General features: G+C 57.8%; 8 protein-coding genes across 8 annotated transcripts, besides 9 other annotated features; all 8 read left to right on the top strand.

Annotated features, from left to right (window-relative positions):
• Positions 1-8: 8 nt before the first annotated feature.
• Positions 9-90: a microsatellite.
• Positions 91-689: 599 nt separating this feature from the next.
• Positions 690-3,308, top strand: TraAM80_03342 (uncharacterized protein; the record flags this gene model as incomplete). The annotated part of the gene is made up of 1 exon (XM_029380317.1): positions 690-3,308. The coding sequence occupies one exon, from the start codon at positions 690-692 to the stop codon at positions 3,306-3,308; it is 2,619 nt and encodes an 872-aa protein (XP_029239796.1).
• A 502-nt stretch (positions 3,309-3,810) lies between these two features.
• Positions 3,811-3,876: a sequence feature (GA-rich).
• Positions 3,877-3,928: 52 nt separating this feature from the next.
• Positions 3,929-3,950: a microsatellite.
• Positions 3,951-4,217: 267 nt separating this feature from the next.
• Positions 4,218-7,583, top strand: TraAM80_03341 (uncharacterized protein; the record flags this gene model as incomplete). The annotated part of the gene is made up of 1 exon (XM_029380316.1): positions 4,218-7,583. The coding sequence occupies one exon, from the start codon at positions 4,218-4,220 to the stop codon at positions 7,581-7,583; it is 3,366 nt and encodes a 1,121-aa protein (XP_029239795.1).
• A 169-nt stretch (positions 7,584-7,752) lies between these two features.
• TraAM80_03340 (uncharacterized protein) lies at positions 7,753-9,150 on the top strand (the record flags this gene model as incomplete). Its single annotated transcript, XM_029380315.1, has 1 exon — positions 7,753-9,150. The coding sequence occupies one exon, from the start codon at positions 7,753-7,755 to the stop codon at positions 9,148-9,150; it is 1,398 nt and encodes a 465-aa protein (XP_029239794.1).
• A 25-nt stretch (positions 9,151-9,175) lies between these two features.
• Positions 9,176-9,200: a microsatellite.
• A 307-nt stretch (positions 9,201-9,507) lies between these two features.
• Positions 9,508-9,543: a microsatellite.
• Positions 9,544-9,903: 360 nt separating this feature from the next.
• Positions 9,904-11,145, top strand: TraAM80_03339 (uncharacterized protein; the record flags this gene model as incomplete). Its single annotated transcript, XM_029380314.1, has 1 exon — positions 9,904-11,145. The coding sequence occupies one exon, from the start codon at positions 9,904-9,906 to the stop codon at positions 11,143-11,145; it is 1,242 nt and encodes a 413-aa protein (XP_029239793.1).
• A 219-nt stretch (positions 11,146-11,364) lies between these two features.
• Positions 11,365-11,392: a microsatellite.
• A 378-nt stretch (positions 11,393-11,770) lies between these two features.
• On the top strand, positions 11,771-12,592 carry TraAM80_03338 (putative voltage-dependent anion-selective channel; the record flags this gene model as incomplete). The annotated part of the gene is made up of 1 exon (XM_029380313.1): positions 11,771-12,592. One exon carries the CDS (start codon positions 11,771-11,773, stop codon positions 12,590-12,592), a length of 822 nt encoding a protein of 273 aa, XP_029239792.1.
• A 458-nt stretch (positions 12,593-13,050) lies between these two features.
• Positions 13,051-13,069: a microsatellite.
• Positions 13,070-13,096: 27 nt separating this feature from the next.
• TraAM80_03337 (putative voltage-dependent anion-selective channel) lies at positions 13,097-13,918 on the top strand (the record flags this gene model as incomplete). Its single annotated transcript, XM_029380312.1, has 1 exon — positions 13,097-13,918. One exon carries the CDS (start codon positions 13,097-13,099, stop codon positions 13,916-13,918), a length of 822 nt encoding a protein of 273 aa, XP_029239791.1.
• A 766-nt stretch (positions 13,919-14,684) lies between these two features.
• Positions 14,685-15,515, top strand: TraAM80_03336 (putative serine peptidase, Clan S-, family S54; the record flags this gene model as incomplete). The annotated part of the gene is made up of 1 exon (XM_029380311.1): positions 14,685-15,515. One exon carries the CDS (start codon positions 14,685-14,687, stop codon positions 15,513-15,515), a length of 831 nt encoding a protein of 276 aa, XP_029239790.1.
• Positions 15,516-15,656: 141 nt separating this feature from the next.
• Positions 15,657-15,676: a microsatellite.
• A 504-nt stretch (positions 15,677-16,180) lies between these two features.
• Positions 16,181-16,204: a microsatellite.
• A 210-nt stretch (positions 16,205-16,414) lies between these two features.
• TraAM80_03335 (uncharacterized protein) lies at positions 16,415-17,356 on the top strand (the record flags this gene model as incomplete). Its single annotated transcript, XM_029380310.1, has 1 exon — positions 16,415-17,356. One exon carries the CDS (start codon positions 16,415-16,417, stop codon positions 17,354-17,356), a length of 942 nt encoding a protein of 313 aa, XP_029239789.1.
• Positions 17,357-17,592: the final 236 nt, after the last annotated feature.

Below are 17,592 nucleotides of genomic sequence, written 5' to 3'. Positions count from 1 at the left end.
TATGGCACCGGGGCGTGCGAACGGCGGCGGCGGCAGCGGTGGTTGTGGTGGTGGTGCGCGTGTGGCGGGCGTGGGGCCCGGGCGGCTGCGATGGCCAGGCAGATGAAGGGGGCTTTTCTGCGAAACGAGTAACGGGGGCGGGCGGCAAGGAGAACACGCGACGCCGTCCTTCGTGGATGGTGCCCGTTCCCTCTGCATGCCGCTGTCCTTCTTTTTTCTTTTGCGCGGGGGAAGCCAAACAACCTTCTTGCATCGGGCGGACCCCTCCCCCCGCGCGTCTCCCCCCGCGCGTCTCCCTGCATGCTGCCTCTCCACGATTTCTGTTTGTCTCTGCTTCCCTCGCCTTCTCTATGTTTGTGTTCCGCGGGCGTGTCTTTGTTTTTGGTGGCGCCGTGCAGCATTTATAATAATAATTTTTTTTTGTTATTTTTGGTTGATTGTGCCTGGTTTGGATGTGGAGTGTGGGGATTAAGCAAGAGGAGGAGGGAGGTATACAAGGACAGGGACGGAAACGGAAAATAATTATATATAAAAAGAAAAGAGCTTCACGTGGAAAGGAGTTTTTTTTTTGCGTGGTAGACAGTAGGGCGAGCTTTCGGGTTTAGCGTGCGCTTTTTTTTTTGCCGCAAAAGCTTCCTATTCGTTTCTTCGACACGCGTGCGTTGGAGACGGCGGGTAAGTTGTGGGGGATGCCGTGTTACAGGCAGTACGAGGCGGACCTCGAAGCGCTGGAGTGGGCGCGGGGCGGCGGAGGTTGCTGGCCGTTCGTGACAGCAGATGAGGAGGGCTGCCTGCCCCTTTTGAAGGCGTGTAACAATCATTTGGAGCTGCTTGCGACGGTGCAGCGTGCTTTGGGTGCGGCCGACTCTCTGGCGATGCTCTCAGGCGCCATCTCTTGCAGCGGCAGTGAGGCGCAAGGGGACACTGCCTCGCCTTTTTCGAGCAGTGGCAGCGAAGACATGAGTGCAAGTTCAGCGTACTTGCAGGCCATTCTTGCCGCTGTGGTGACGCTGGCGGAGTCCCAGCACATTGATTTGGAGAATGCCGTGCGGAACCGCGTTCGCTCTCTTGCGCTGGATGATCAGTCTTTGCTGGGTCACCTTGTCGCCGAAGGCCTTCACGCACCGATGGCTGCGGGGGCGGAAGATGTCGACTCGACTCCAAGCGACCGCGCGGAGCACACTAAACACACGCAACCGAGGCGTGCACAGGAGGGAAAGCAGCGGCAGCCCTCCGCGCCGTACGCTGAGAGAAGTGATGTCACCTCTGCGAAAGTGACTGTGGATGTGACGCTGGATGACGCACGAATGAGTCACGCCTGCGACGGGAGTGATAGTGTACCGCAGAATCACCTGGATAATCGTAGTGCCGAGCGTCACTCTTGCGGCGGCGATGACTTCTTCTTGGATGTGACGGTCATGGCGGCGGCGCTTGGGGTTGAAGTGGCTGGCGGTCCTGAGGACGTGCAGGTCACGCCAGCGTCAAATGTGCCGCCTCACGCCTCCGGGGTGCTTCTCGTGGGAGCGGAAAGTTCCTACCGGCCTGCGTCGTTACCATGCGTAGCTGGAGTGACAGCCGCGATGGCGTCGCAGCGCGCGGACGCCGAGACCCAGGTGCAGTGCCGTCTAGAGGGGCAGTACCCACGCCCGACGCGAACCACGACGGCAGCAGCGGCGGATGTGCACTCTGGGGCAGCGCCAATGCCGTGCACTGCTGCCGTCGGTGCGTCCCAGGCCTCACTGCAGCCGACGCATGCGGTGCGTAACGATGGCGTGGAGGAAGCGTGGCGAATATCAACACGACATTGTGAGGCCATCCTCCCAACTGAGTCTGCACATGCGGTGACAAGCCATTGTGCGCTGCACGTATGTGACCAGGCCGAAGACGTTGAAGAGGACGACGAGGATATGGCCTTTCTTTCTGTTGCTTCTGTCACGGATGGGCTGAGTGCGTACACGGCAACGACGGGAACTTCGGCGATGCGAACGGCAGTAGTGTCTGCGGACGCCCCATTAGAACGGGGATTAGCCGTAACATCGGGAAACGAGGGGGGCGGCGTTGCGCCCATCTCAACGATGGCCGGTGGGTCAGCAGCTTCAGAGACTTTGTTTGGCCAGGAGGCAGCACACAGCACAGTAGCGAGACTGCAGGAGACGGCTTCCACGGGATGCCTCGTCGGTTCTCTGTCGAGACTATCACCGAAACCCTCCGCCTGGCCACCGTTTCCGCGAAGAATGCAGTATCCTTCTTTGCTCCCCGCCACGGGGTGGTTGATGCATGAGGCACGGCCCGACACCATCGCCGACACGGCTGCGTCACTGTCGATGCGACTTGGCCACATCCCGGGCGCGTTCTCGCCGCCGGATAACGTTGTAACGGCGCATGTCCCGTATGATTCCCACCAGCGTGCGGAGTTGGGGAGTCTGCCCCATGCCCGACCTAATCTCTTCTGCGGCGAAGAGGCGGCAGCGTTGTCGTGGACTCTTCCCGTGAGCCTCGGCAGCGACACTGCCGAGGGGCATGCGCAGAAACAGGAGGATGGCGCAGCGGATGTCTCCCATGTGGACAGCAAGAGCTCGATGGAGCTCACCATGGGTGTCATGAGCCTGCTGCCGGTGTCCTCAACTTCGCCGCTGGCAAAGAAAAGAAACCTTCAGCTGCAGCTGCAACAACAGTGCGAGGCTTCTGCGACGTCTGCCGTGACCGTCAATGTTTCACCCTTTTTGCCCTGCGAAGAGTCCACCCCGTCCTTCTACTGGGGTGAGGAGGCCGCTGCCCCAACGACGACGACGACGGTGACGGCGATGGCGACCAACGCCGTCACGTGCGTGCTTTGTCCAGCTGTACCATCAGCGCTTTCAGCAACAGAGCACGTGGGCGAGAGCGCGAATCCTGAAGTGGCAGTGTTGAGAAACACCGCAGTGGGGGAGGGGGGAGCTGCACCTGTGGAAGGCGATTGCTTGTGCACCACCTCGCAGGGGGTGGAGGGGGTGTGCGCTGTGACGGCGACGACGCCCACGCAGTCCACAAGGACCCACGCCCCACCTTCCACGCCACTGCAAGACGGCTTCCATGCGACGGCCAACATTGCCACCGTCGTGAGCGAATCTTGCCGTAGCTCAATCAGCGTTGGCGTCACGGCTGAGGATGCAGACATCGCGCAGCCAATGCCCTCAACGGAGGCAGAACGTAGTGAGCCGCCTCATCAAACCTCATTGTGGGCGGAAAGTGAGCAGCGTGCCAGGCCCAGTGGGGTGATATTTCCATATGGTCTGTTGCTCCTACAGCAGTTGCTGCAGGAGCGGTAGAAGGAGGAACATCGAGAAAACGAAACAAAAAGGAGGTGGGGGAAACTTACGTTGCTAACGCAGCAAAAAGTAAGGGAGAAACACCAACACCAACAACAATGAGACTGGATGAGAGGTGTGTGTGTGAGTGTGCGGGCAAGTGAAACAGAAGGCATCAGGTCTAGTGGAATGCCAGCATTGCGGGGTAATAGTGAGTGAGTGGGGGAGCGGGGCGCAGATAATAATAGAGAGATATCGAGATGGAGGCCAAGCGACTTATGCGCCTTACAACAGCAACAACAATGACTGACAAGCACGCTGTAGGGGGATTTATTGTTGCTTCTGATGGCTCTTCCAGCATTTTTCTCTTTTCTTTGCCACATGCCTGCATGAGTTAAGTGATACATGGGTGCGTTGAAACCACAACCCTGGCATGTGCCTCCCTTCCCTTCCCCCCCCGCCATTAGCGTTAGGGTTCATTTCAAATGCTTGCGTTTTTTTTTTGTTGTGTGTTTTTATCTTATTTTTGTTTTCCTTGTATTTTTACATTTTCCTCCTCCTCTTGCTCTCTCCTCTCTTTCTTTTCCTTCTTTGTATGCGTATGGGGCGGGGGACGGGGGTAATGTCAGTGTGTCCGAAAGATATATATATATATATGTATATCTGGTTTTGTTGCAGTTGTAATGCTTGCACGGAACGTGGCGAGACGGCGTCTGCCTGTTTTTGTTCTGCCGGAGGTGTTAGTGGTGACGGTGACGAGGCGGCTGCACGTAGACGTTTCTATGTATCTCTCTTCACCCCGTTCTCTTATGTTTCTTCGCACATGTGTGTGGTTGTCTCCGGCTTCTCTTTTCTCTGAACAACGTTGTGTCTGTCTGAGTGTGTGCCAAAGACCCGCAAAAGGGCACTACAGCGACGCCGACGGCCACCATGACATGCAGGGATGCCGCCGCACTGTGTCTGCCTGTGGAGCGAACGGAGGTTCTCTACGCCGTTGCCACAGGCGACGTGCGGCTATGGGAGCGGCGAATTATCCACTGCGCACACAAGCGTGTGATTGCGGCCGCCGCAATCGCCTCGAGCGACACCGTCGACAGGCGTGGCAGTGGTGTGAGTGCAGAGGGGGAAAACCGTTCCGCCCCAGGCCCCAGCCAACCACAGCAGCAGCAGCAGAAGCAGCGAAAGGGGACTAATGACCATGGGGGGATGTTCGGACGCCTTTGGTCCAGTTTGCCTGCCGTCGCGCCAACCACATCGGGGGCAGCAGTGACAAGCGGAGAAGACAACGGTGCGGACTTTTCGCACTACACAGGGCCAAATTTTTATATTCTTATGGAGTTGATGCAGGGCGCCATGAACATGACGACGGAGGCAGTCAAAAATGACGCGTCTGCCTGCGCTCCCACACTCATACAGCGGATGCCATGGAGCGGGGATCTCTTGACGGCGCTGCTGAATATAATGATATTTCACGGCAGTGTACCGGCCGTGGGTCGATTTCTGGGCGTGCTCCTCAGCAGCTACGTCATGGCTCTCGTGTTTCACCGGTGTCGTCGCGACGGCAGGGCTGCACGGGCGCAGCCCACTGAGAAGCTCAAGACCAACAAAGAGGGAGATGAAGTGGGAGGGGCACACATGCGGCTTCTTCAGAGCGAGGCCTTCACTACTCTCATTGCACGCCTGGCGCAAATATACTTCCCTCTCTGGCGACGACTCAAGGGAGCGGGGGAGGATCCGGCACGGCGTACCGAAGTGCGGGCTCAAACCGGGCAGCTGCAGCTGCACGTGCGCTGTCTGCCGCTACCGCAGTCCCACAAGAATCCTCTCACGAAGTGGCGGAGCATGACCAGCGGCGGCGCCAACGAGGATGGTGGCGGTGGTGATGATAATTCACAGGCTGCTGCATCGCGGGGATTCCAGTCTAAAATCATTGAATCGGTGTTTAATCAACGCAACACCCGCCGTGCGTGGGTGGGGCTGCGTGTATGTAGTGACGCAAAGCGGCGGGGAAACTTGGGCGTGGCCGCCAAGGTGACGCCTGCAGCTGCTGCGAATGAGAAGAAGGCGGAGGCGGGGGATGAGGACAAGGACACCGACGGCGAAGAGGACAATAATGCGGAGGACGTTCCATTGACTCTGGAACACGTGCAAGAGATTGTGGTGTGCATTGCTCTGGCAGAACTCGGCAGACTCGTTCTGTTGTCGGACGTCGCCGATGTGCCTGGAGACGCTTTTCAGGACGTCCACGCGCCTCAGCGAGGGCAGAGAGGGATGCTGGAGGAGTCAGCGCGGGAGGAGGTGTCGGAAGCGTCGTGTGTGGAGTTTGTGGCGCACGTGCGTCGCGGTGGGAACGCCAGCACCGCTGAACAGGTGCGCGACGTTGCCGCCATCCTGCGTGAGGTGGGGGATGCCTGGCGACGGCAGCTCTTGACGGATGCCGCTGCGTCCACATCAGAGCAGACGCAGCCAGGGCGAGGCACCCACCCCCGTGTCAACAGTAACCACTGCTGGGTGGTAGTCGCGATGTGTCGGGTTTTGAAGTGCGTCTCGCAGACGCTCGGGGGTGTTTGCCTCACATCCGCCTTTGAACCCACGCAGCGGGAGGGCCGCCAGCGGCCCTGGGAGTATCAAGAAAAGGACCTCTGGTACGTGAACCTCCTCTTGACGTGCCTGTGCGTTGCGGGCGGACAACTTCCCCAGTCCCTCACACAGTTCGCTTTGCGGCTCACAGAGTTTACCCTGTCCGATATGCTGCTGATGAACGGACGCGCCCACGCGTCTGCAGCGCCACCGCTGCAACAAGCGACGAGCGGCTGCTGCACCATCGACGGGGTGAATGTCAACGGGCACGATGACGCAAAGGACCCTGCTGCGGAGCGACTGAGGTTGACTAGCGACCGTGTATGGAATGCGGAGGCGAGACAGCGTTATCTTGCGGCATCTGCACTTCGCACAACGGTCTTGAGGTTTATGCGGGACTGTTATGCACGCGGGAGTGTGGCGCCAACGGACACACATGCCCGTTTGCTATCGGCAGTGCTGCGGCAACAAGTTCTGCTGTGGGAACGATCGTTGCGGGGCGTTGTGCTGCTGGCGCCCCACGTTCGCAGCAGTGCGACGAGTCTGCCGCACGATGGAGCCGATTTTTGGCGGCGAGACGCCTTCATTGCGGTGGACCCACGTGAGCAACCGGAGGTGGTGTACAAGTTGGTCTGGTGGCGTACACTGATGCTGCTTGAGTGCCTTTGCGCTCTTCGCGATATGTTTGCGGCAGGGGCCGTGTGTGGGTTTCTGTGCGACACGGTTCCATTCGTCTCTGCGATAGGAGAGCTCGGCCGGGTTCTGCAGATGGTCTGCTGGATTGACCTGGACGCCCGGCGAGCCACACCGCCAAGGACGCGTCATTCAAGGGCCTCCAGAGAAACGGCTAAGGCGTCTTTTGCTACGGCCGAGGTCTTTCCCTTCCCTGTCCTTGCGGCGACCGAGCGACGTTTTTTTATTGGCGCGATGCTCGTCTATGGCATAAGTGCCATGGCGGACGCTCTCCTATTCTTTCACGCCTGGATCGACCGTTGTGAGTTGCATGCAGGCGCTGGCGCTGGCGAAGGCGACTCGGAGAACGACGGCACCAACAGCAATCAGCGGAAAGTTCCCGTGTCGTCGTCTGACGCGGGTGTGGCGAACGCGTGCCGGCGGTGGGTGGCTGATGTTTTACTGAGTCTATTATTGCCGTCACTTGTCCGGGTACTGCAGTCGATCGCTTTCTGCGTTCCAACGGAGCCGATGCTGCCGGCTCTACTTCGACTGAACCGCTCTGTAGAGTTTAGAGCCACTTCACCTGCAGCGTGGGCCGGCGATCATGCGGCGCGGGGGAACGCACGCATGCATGAGGCGTGCTGCCAACACGCAACCAAGTTGACTCCAGGGACTACCACCACCTCCTCCTCTGCGTGGGCGTCCACACCCTTCACAGAGTGTCTTCAGGTTGCTAGGGAGGTCATGACGCTGGCATGCAGCGTTCAGCAGGTACTGTTGTCCCACAATCACCGTGTTCTCGTCCCTGCGCCTCCCCACGACGAGGAGATGGCGCGATGGATGATGACACCATTTGCGAATATCCCACATTCTCTACTCGGCGACACCGCTCCCCGCTGCAAGGTCTTGCTGCACATTGTGGAGGGTTTTCTGCAGCGAGTGCCGTGGACTGGATGGGCGTCGGCGCCTTCACGTGGCCCTCGTGATGCGGGGTGCGCAAAGACGTCCATTTTTGACAGCCAGGAAGCGGGTACACGCTGACTGGGACGCGTTGCATGCTTCTCCGCCCCTATTTGCGGCAACATGCGTGATAGCAACGGTCTCTGCGCTGCTTCGTCTTGCGTCGTTTGCTGATACTTGGCCCGGGGGACGACAACAGCTTCTGGACGCAGTGCCACCGGCGCGAATACGCACCGTGCTGTTTGGAGTGATGGCGAATTGGTTTCACAGCATTGAAGATGCGGCGTCTCGGCGCGCCTTTATGCGTGAGGAATTACGCCTCCGCCAACGACAACAACCATACCCGCAGTCGCAGGAGAACAGGAAAGGGGACGGTGTATTATCCACGGTTTCCTACATGTGGGATGGACTGATGACGTCCTTGTCGCTTCGTACACCCCAAGAGAGTGATGCAGCACGAACGAGGAAGGCGGAATGTGAGGCAATTGATGCCTACGTGGACAGCCACCACAGCCTGATCTGCGACGACGTCGTGTACATGGCCATGACCCTCTATGCGGTGGAGCAGGAGTCGCGGACTCGCCGCCTTGCCACCGTCAAGGCAAGCGACGCGTCCACGCCGTACGTCACCCTGCAACGGCTTGCCCAGTGCTCCTTGGAGTCCCTTCTTCCAGATGTTGAAGTGCCCACAACATTTTGTTTTGCCCCTCTCGCGACCTGCTGCGCGAGGGACGTGGCATCGCGTCCAGCCACGGAGGGGAGCTGGAACGGGCTTGTGGGGTTCCCTGGCAACTTTTCCTTGCTGCTGCGGCGGCTGGTCGCAGACGGGATGCCAGGTGGCCGGCACGACGCCACGGGGCGTAGAAGTAGCTGGGAGGGACCGCCCATCGAAGGACTTCTGCTCAAGCAGGCCTCTGCACTCGTGCGCGTCATGGCGGTTGTTGCCGCCTTAACACAACACACTACGAACGAGGGAGGCTCAACGGCGGCGGCAACAGAACCACCACCAGAAACCGTGAAGTTTGTGCTACACCCCGCGGATTTGTCCTTTTCACAGTGGCGTAAGCTGTGCTTTGCCCTGCATGCCATGCGTCGGGCGGAGGCAGACAACATTGCGTTTACTTCACCTGCTGCGGAGTGCCGCTTCCAGCACCTGCAGACCTGCACAGAGAACGTGCAGGAGGCGGCCTCTTGCACGCAGCTTGGGCGGGGGCAGGAGAACGGCGAGGTTGCGGGACATTGCTGCCTTGCGTGCTGTCCAAGCGCGGAGTGTGAAGTATACCTCAGGTTGTACGTGGAGGCGGGCCTCGCATTGTTGAACCGCTCGCGCATGGACGTCTTGGTGTGCCGCTCCACCAATGCGGAGGAGCGTCGTGTGTTGTTTATGGTGCTATTAGTGCTTCGACGTGCCGTTACCATATTTTTTTCGACAAGGGAGGCCCCCAGGGACGGCGACGGGGCCGATGCGCAAAGTAGCACACAAGCCCACAGCAGTGAGCTACGCGAGGCGCATTATGCACGCAATCGACACCTGCTGCTTCCACGAAGGCAATCACGCCGGAAAATGGAGCAGGATGTACTGATGCGCATTTCCGCCTTCGCATTTGGCGTCCGTCCGTTGCTCTCTGCGGACGAGTTATTGCACTGACGACGCGTAGCACGAACACACACGCAAAAAAAAGAAAAGGAAAAAAAAAAGTGTCTACTTACTTTCCTATTGCTTGCCCGTGGGCCTAGTGAGTTTTTTGTTCTTGTTGTTGCTGCTTATTTTATTCGGTTTCACTTGATGTAATTGTATGCCGGCGGGAGAGTGCCCCCAGCCCAACAAGATGGAGAGCAGGGGGTGGCGGATGCCATGAGACGCTTTCTTGCTGTGTCTAGTCCTCTCTCTCCGCCCTGCGGCCGAACGCGCATACGTGTTGTGGGCTGGCTTGCCTCTGCTGGACGCACCGACCGTTGCGCGTGACGGGGTCAGGAGAGTGGACTCGCGTGGGACTCCTCAACAAGAGAGCGAATGAGTGAGTGAGAGTGAGAGAGAAGATGTTTGTTCAAACCGCAAGGGCTGGGATGGCGCGGCATGAAAAGTGAATGGTTCCCACGTGTGTGTGTACTTGTGGGGTGGTAGTCGGGGAGGACTCCACCTGCCCCCATCTTTGTCATGTTTGAGCTACGCCGGCGCCTGCGCCCGTTCTTGCCCTGTTTTTTTTTTTTCTGTGCGGCGAAGAAGCGGAGGGAGCGAAGGAACACAAAAGAGAGAAAAAAAAGTAAGTAGGCCCCCGCAGCACACAGGGGGACGCGCGGCTCAGCGGGAGGGACTCAGCCGCAGGTGGCTCGTCCCATAGGCACACACACGCAGGGAGTTTCTGTGGGTCGCGCGGCACGGCCGCCTGCTGCGACGTTGATGACCCGCAGCGACAGAGCCACGGCGCAAGATATTTTGCACGTTTTGGCCCTCGATGACATGCGGGCCGATGGGCAACCCGGCCGGGGGATTGCAGCAGGCAAAGGAGGCCGGAGCAGTCAGCGGTGCTGCCCCAAGGCGCCGCAACTGGCAGAGGCCACGTTGAACGACGCAAGCGCTGTCACTTTCATGCGCCGGCTTGATGCCGCCAGCCTGCTCCTAGAGGCGGAGGAGCTGCTGCAGCAGCGTCACCAGCCCGCGGTGGCTGATGGCTGTGTACTTCCGGTGGGATTGACCGCACCAGCGTGGCACCGCGACGAAACGCAGGGCCCTTCATGGTCGCCGCAAATCTCGTTAGCCGCGGCCACGGCGACGGCGGCGCGAAAGACAGGGCCCGTCTCCTTCGTTGCATTGAAAGAAAGCCGCGCGGGTGCAGACCCAGTAGACAAAAATGAGGGAAACGCCAGGTGCGCGAAAAGTCATAAGAGGAAAGAGACGCCGCCTGGCGCATTTCACACACCATGCCGGCATTATTCTGTCGATGACTGTTGCAGCGGTGCGGGGCAGGCGAAGGAGGATGGTGCGGCGATTCCCAACACAAAACTGCGCATCTCGTCCATGGACCACCACGGGCACCGTGCTGCCTCTGACGATGACGGTGAGGGCGGTGGCCGCCGGTTCATCACCCGCAGGGCGGGGGGTACGCTTTTGGACCCCAAGCATGCCGCGTTGCGGGCGGCGTTTACTGCGCCGGTTACAGCTACCTTGACTGGCCACTACGACGCACTGACCCCAGCTGGACGTGAAGGTGCAGCCGCCCTCGCTGCTTTGACTGCGTTGCCGAAGAACGTTACACACGACGGGTATGACACCCATGATGCCGAGGCAGCGGGAGTCCATGACACGATTTTCTCCTTGAAGGAGACGCAACGCCTGCGATACACGCCACCCATGATGCAGGACGAGAAATCTGACTCATCTGCCTTGCCGCATGCCGTGAGGCGTTCGCTCCACCAACGCCTGAGCGTAGTTCGCTCTGTGCAACGCGACACCGCCGCGGCGTTGGAGGAGGCAACCCAACTACTGCTGCAGGAACGCAAATGGGTCATGATGCGGTGCACCACCCTCTACGATCGTCTGGAGCTGCTCAGACGCCATCGCACCACGATGATGAAGCAGCTACGGTCCGTCCACGGCGATGCAGCGGCGGCACTCTTCTTAGACACGAGCCGTGACGTTTGAAAGGGAAAAAAAACCCTGGACGGCTGTAAGCCCGCGAGAAAATGACACCAACGGGGAAAAAAACAACAACAACATTTTTCCTTTCTCATGTTATCACATAATATGTTGATGGTGTCTACCTGCCCTGGGCAGTCGGACGACTTTTCGTTTCCTTCGCTCTCCACCTGATTGTTATTGCTCCACGACGAGCACCACGTAGCACTGCCGCCGTTCATGCATTGTATGTGTGTGTATGCGTGTGTGGGTGAGAGAGGCAACGAGGCATTCTTCAACAGATTGACTACATCCTCAATGCGACCGAATCAGTGGTCCAGCACATACATAAAACAAGTAACAACACACAAAAAAACTATCGACAAAATTTCATACTTTGCCCCTCTCTGAAATGTCCTTTCATTTGCAGTTAGTATGCACTCTTGCGGAGGCCACGCTCAGCAGAAGCAAAATGACTGCAGTGTCGCACGTATGGTCTCCCCCAGTCCGTGCTTCACATGGCTTCTCTACACGCTGCTTCCTCCCATTTTTATTTCGCCCCTCTATTTCTTTGCCTCGCGTTGCCCTTCACTGCGGCAGACGTGATATTATTATTATTTTTTTTTTGCAAGCCAGCAGCTGCCAAGCAGGTATGCCAGCCATGTTCCCCGTCACCAAGTCGCTGACCCTGTACAAGGATTTCAACAAGGATGCGAAGGACATGCTGACAAAGAACTACACCGAGTCGCGGAAGTGGAAGTTGGAGAGCAAGTTTAAGGGCCCAAAGGACAGGCTCTTCGTCAACCCCTCCGCGACGTCTGACGGCAAGTTCAGCGTGGATGTGGAGTACGTTGCCGGCCAGTGCGACGCCGCGGTGAAGGCGACGCTGTATCCCGATATCAACAATGCCGGGCTGAAGGTGACGTACCCCTACAAGGGCCACAAGGTGGAGGCGTCGGTGAAGAAGAACGGCGAGTACGAGGTGTCGCACGAGTTTGTTCTGGGCGGGCACGTTTCGTCGCACGCGAGGCTGGTGAAGAATGCGGTGGAGATGAGTCTCGTTGCGGCCGTGGCGTCCCAGTGCCAGGTTGGGTGCGGCGCGACTTATCAGCTGGACGGGAAGCAGGGCTGCGAGTGGACGGCCGCCTGCCGCTACGCCGAGGCTGGCCGTGTGGTGGCTGTCCGCACGAACAAGCTGCGCACGTACACAACCAGCATCGTGTCGCCCATTCCGTCGTGCCCGCACCGGGTGGTGGTTGGCGCAGAGGTGGTGTGCGGCCACGGACAGGGCTGGACGGGGACGTTGGGCCTCGAGACGGCCTGTGTACTCTTCAAGGGCAACGCCTTGAAGGCGCGCGTGAACAAGAACAAGGAGTGGGCGGTCGCCTACATTGCGAAGCTCGCCGACAACTGGACGGCGGCCGTCACGGTTGACAAGAACCTGAAGCCCGGCGTTCTTTTGACGCACTCGTAGTCTTTGGTCTCCGGTGGGGGCTGGCACCTTTCTCTTATGGGGAGGGGGGCTGCAGCCGGGCTAGATGAAGTGTTTTTTTAACTTACATTATTTTTGTTTATTTGTTTTAATGTTGTCTTTTTGTCGTTTCACGAGTTCATGTTGGGTGTGGAAGGATAGTAGTAGAAAAGGGGGGCTAGGTGGGCGTATCCCCCCATTGGAGATGTATGGGACAAATAAGGGGGGCCACTCTCCCTAATGACTTAGCAAACTTATTTTTAACATGTCATTGAACCATTGAGGGAACTGCACGGAATTCTTCCCGTGTGTGTGCGTGGACTGTTTCGTATGCTGCTGGCCTTTGTTTCTTCTGAGATGCCTCTTGCGGGCGTTAGGGTCTCTGCGCGCTGCTTCCTCCCATTTTTATTTCGCTCCTCTATTTCTTTGCCTCGCGTTGCCCTTCACTGCGGCAGACGTGATATTATTATTATTATTTTTTTGCAAGCCAGCAGCTGCCAAGCAGGTATGCCAGCCATGTTCCCCGTCACCAAGTCGCTGACCCTGTACAAGGATTTCAACAAGGATGCGAAGGACATGCTGACAAAGAACTACACCGAGTCGCGGAAGTGGAAGTTGGAGAGCAAGTTTAAGGGCCCAAAGGACAGGCTCTTCGTCAACCCCTCCGCGACGTCTGACGGCAAGTTCAGCGTGGATGTGGAGTACGTTGCCGGCCAGTGCGACCTTGGGGTGAAGGCGACGCTGCATCCCGATATCAACAATGCCGGGCTGAAGGTGACGTACCCCTACAAGGGCCACAAGGTGGAGGCGTCGGTGAAGAAGAACGGCGAGTACGAGGTGTCGCACGAGTTTGTTCTGGGCGGGCACATGTCGTCGCACGCGAGGCTGGTGAAGAATGCGGTGGAGATGAGTCTCGTTGCGGCCGTGGCGTCCCAGTGCCAGGTTGGGTGCGGCGTGACTTATCAGCTGGACGGGAAGCAGGGCTGCGAGTGGACGGCCGCCTACCGCTACGCCGAGGCTGGCCGTGTGGTGACTGTCCGCACGAACAAGCTGCGCACGTACACGGCCAGCATCGTGTCGCCCATGCCGACGGTCCCGCACCCTGTGGTGGTTGGCGCAGAGGTGGTGTGCGGCCACGGACAGGGCTGGACGGGGACGTTGGGCCTCGAGACGGCCTGTGTACTCTTCAAGGGCAACGCCTTGAAGGCGCGCGTGAACAAGAACAAGGAGTGGGCGGTCGCCTACATTGCGAAGCTCGCCGACAACTGGACGGCGGCCGTCACGGTTGACAAGAACCTGAAGCCCGGCGTTCTTTTGACGCACTCGTAGTCTTTGGTCTCCGGTGGGGGCTGGCACCTTTCTCTTATGGGGAGGGGGGCTGCAGCCGGGCTAGATGAACTGTTTTTGTGTTATATCCGGGAAATGGTGTCAGTGGTGCCGGTTTCCCTTCGTGAATTCGTATATTTTTGGTTTTTTTTCTTTTTGTGTTATTTGGATGAATTTTATAAAAGGGATGAATAAGGTGTGTAAATCGGAATCAAATTTGAAAGGAAAATGTGTATAAAAAAATGATGTATGATGTTGGTCTGTGAAGTTGTGACATTTTTTCTCATTGTATTTGTCTCTCGCGCTGTATGGGTCGGCGGGAGCATTTTGTGCACGGCGGTGCTGTGGGCCTCCGTGATTTGAGAGGGCGAAAGATGACTTCGATGGGTGGATGTTAAAGGGGAGAGAAAGGCGGATTTGAAGGGATTTCTTTGAAGAATAAGTTAAATAAAATAATAGAAAAGGAGGAAAATCGTGGTGTGCTATGACTGTGGTGGAGACGATAAGGGAGAGATGCCTCTGAGGAGCGAACACGCAGGCAATGGAAGATGCGAAGGAAAGAGCGTGAACGTGGGAGCGGTGCGATATTCGTCGAGGTGGCCGAGACGGCAGTGAGGGGGGCAGATGAGCGTCGTCCAAACCATGCGTGTGTTTCTTTCGTCTTCCGCGCACCGCACCTTTTTTCCATTTTTTTTTGTTTGTTTTGGCATGCTGGGCCGCATGCCACTTCTGCGAAGGGCAGAACGAGTGGAGCGGCGTCAGGTTTTAGATGGTTCGCGTGGAGCTCACATGTGCGGCGATTCGCCTGACGCCCGTGTGGGTGTGTCTGATGGCGTACTGCCCGAATGGGGAGTGGCCGACGCGGCTGCAGGCGCTAGTGCGCGTAATGGACTACGGTTTCTCAGTTGAGGCCTTTAAGCACAGGCCGGTGGTGCTGCTGACGCACATGTTTGTGCACGTCAACGACTCCCACCTTTTTGGGAATCTCTCTGCGCTCACGGCGACCCTTATCGAGTTCGGTGGCTCCTCCGTGATAAAGAACGTGGAGGAAGAGAGCGTCTGGGTGTCGCTGCGGCGCACGCTTGGGTCCTTTGTGGTCCTTGTGGCCGGCAGCATCGTGGGCGGCATCGGGGGCCAGCTGCTGTACAATGACGCCCAGCTGGCACAGCGGCACAAGCGATGGCCGTTGCTGGCGGGAATGAAGGAGGGGGCGAACGGCGGCGCCTTGGACGGCGTGCTTCGACGCGTGCGGAACTGGGTGGACCAGATGAGCTACAAAATGGACAAGAAGCGGACGGACGGCATCTTCATGTGCGGCGCCAGTGCCGGGATCTTCTCCCTGGCCGGTTTCAACGTGGCGTACTACCAGCGGTGGGGCACCGCTCTCCCGATGGTGCTACCGGAGCTCACCGCCGTCGCCTGCTCGCTGCTGCACTCCTCAGAAGAATTTTCCAACGCTGCGTGGCTGCCGGCAGGCGACGTCGTTGGCCACGCAGCCCACCTTGGTGGGTTTACCGCAGGGGCCTGCATGGGTCTCATCTGGCGCTGGCTGTCGGATGTCTATAGCAACAAGCGGGCAAAGCGACCCAAGGCGAAGTAGTTGTGGGCGTTTCTCTAGCATGGGAGGAACCGGCGCGCGAAGGGTTTGTTGTGGACGATGCTTACATGCCTGGCTGCGAGAACGCTGCCACAGTGAAACAGAAGGAAGAAGAATTCAGGGAATATGTGGGCTCTCGTTTTGATATATATATATATATATATGCGCCTTGGCATGAGAGCCCACATTGGAACGGTTCTTCTTGTGGCAACATGAACCTCTCACTTGACGCGGTGGCTTCCAATGCATTCAGTACCCTTACCGTTGTACACGTGTATGGTGCCCAGCTCAGGGGAGGCAGTGTAGGAAGTGAGGAAAAAAAAACACGATAACATTTTTTCTTTTTTGTTTTTGTGTGTGTTTGACCTCGCTGCCAACGAACACGCAAGTTTACTTTTGCGTTGCTTGGCTTGTTATTGCTGTGCATGATGTGTTTTTTGTTCAGAGCTGCAGAGTGCGACTACTGCTGGCAGTGATTCGCAAACGCAGCGTGCCGCTGTGAGTTCTGCGGTGCGCAGTCCCGTTGGCTGACACGCATAACGAGTGCTTTATCGATCAACCGGATTGTGTGTGTGTTTTTTTTTTTCGTTGTGTTCTTCTTTTCTTCGCATTCGCTCTTGTGTAGGGCTTTTAGTTTGTTGTCTTCAGTTCTGTTAGCCACACCCACGTACATATATATATATATATATATACTTGCTGTCTCAGGGTGGGCTGGGAGTGGTGACTTGAAGGGAAGTGCATAGCGGCGGGAGGAGGCTTCTGCGACAACGTTGTGGGCACGCAGGTTGGTCGTGATATAACACAAAGACAAGTGGCGCGGAACATACGGAGGCGGAGGAGAGGGCTGTTCGTGTTTTCTCTTTTTTTTTGTTTGCTTTCTTGTTGGAGCGCCTTGAGTTGCGATGCTGCGGCTGCAGCTTCTTCTCTTTTTGGTGGCCGTACTGCCGTCCCTACGGTTTCCTTTCCTGCCTGCATGCGCCACGCAGGGCGCAGCGGACGTGAGTGCCTCTTTCGCGCCGTTCGGCGGCCCTGCGCAGAAGGTGGAACAATATATAACCATCGAGGAGGACGCCACGCTGCTTCTCATAGGTTCTGACCTGCATTACGTGGCTGTGGCGCCGCGGCGGTACGTGGAGATGGTTAGCCGCGCGCTGCAGGGCGACCTCACAGGTTGTTTTTGCCGCCCCTACCCGCCGAAGCATCAATCGCCATCAGCGCGCGCCAACTCTGCTGCGTCATTGGATATGACGGGCGGGATGGACGGCTGCAGCATCACTCACCTAGCGGTGGTTTCGTGGTTCAACGGCGATCCACAGCAGGTTGCTGCGAACTTCACATGGTCGTTGATGATACCGTTCCCTGACGGTGGTGGGCGTCCGACTGTCGTTCCGCCGGGAACAGCGGTGAAGCTGCCGAATAACTGCTTCACTGAATTGCATGACGTGCTGGAGGGCCTCACGCGACGCCCGGGGAGGCGGTCGCTGCAGCAGCGCACCGTCTACTTTGGGATGCCTCTGTCCGACCCGACGAGGAAACGGTCAAGTGGCCTCTTCGGTGAGGCTTCCTTCACCAACATTCCGTTCTGGATGGCCCTTGGAGTGCTTGTGGTGAGCGGCCTGATGGTGCTGGTGACGGTTCTCTTCACGAGCTGGCGTGTCACTGACGGGATGGAGGAGTTGGGCCCCACCGGCGTGGCCAGCAACGTCGTTATACCCGACAGCACGCGGTACGGGCCGTGGAACAACAGCAGAGGCGACACGGAGGGAAAAGAGCTGGGCTCATCGTGGAGAAAAGGTGGCGCTGGACGACGCCCCTCAAATGTTCTTTCGTTTCTCAGGTGGTGACGGCGGTGCCCATGCGGGCCACACCGAGCGGGGGGGGGGGGGGGCGACGGAATGCGTTCCGCAGGAAGCCTTAAGCCCCGGCGGGGACAAGCGACGTATGGCGAGAGCAGCGCAAAAAAAAAAAAAAATGTAGTAATACAAAAACAACAATTTTTTACTTTTTGTTTTCGTTTTTTTAGTAAAAACGTAACAAAAAAACGTAAATAGGGACGTACGATTTTTTACGTGTTTTTGTT

This window comes from Trypanosoma rangeli (genome assembly GCF_003719475.1).
Source record: "Trypanosoma rangeli strain AM80 chromosome Unknown Tra_15.4_contig_00086, whole genome shotgun sequence".
In the NCBI taxonomy this organism is placed as follows: domain Eukaryota; phylum Euglenozoa; class Kinetoplastea; order Trypanosomatida; family Trypanosomatidae; genus Trypanosoma; species Trypanosoma rangeli.
Note: the sequence above shows the minus strand (reverse complement) of the source record. Positions and strands in the feature narration are given on the sequence as shown.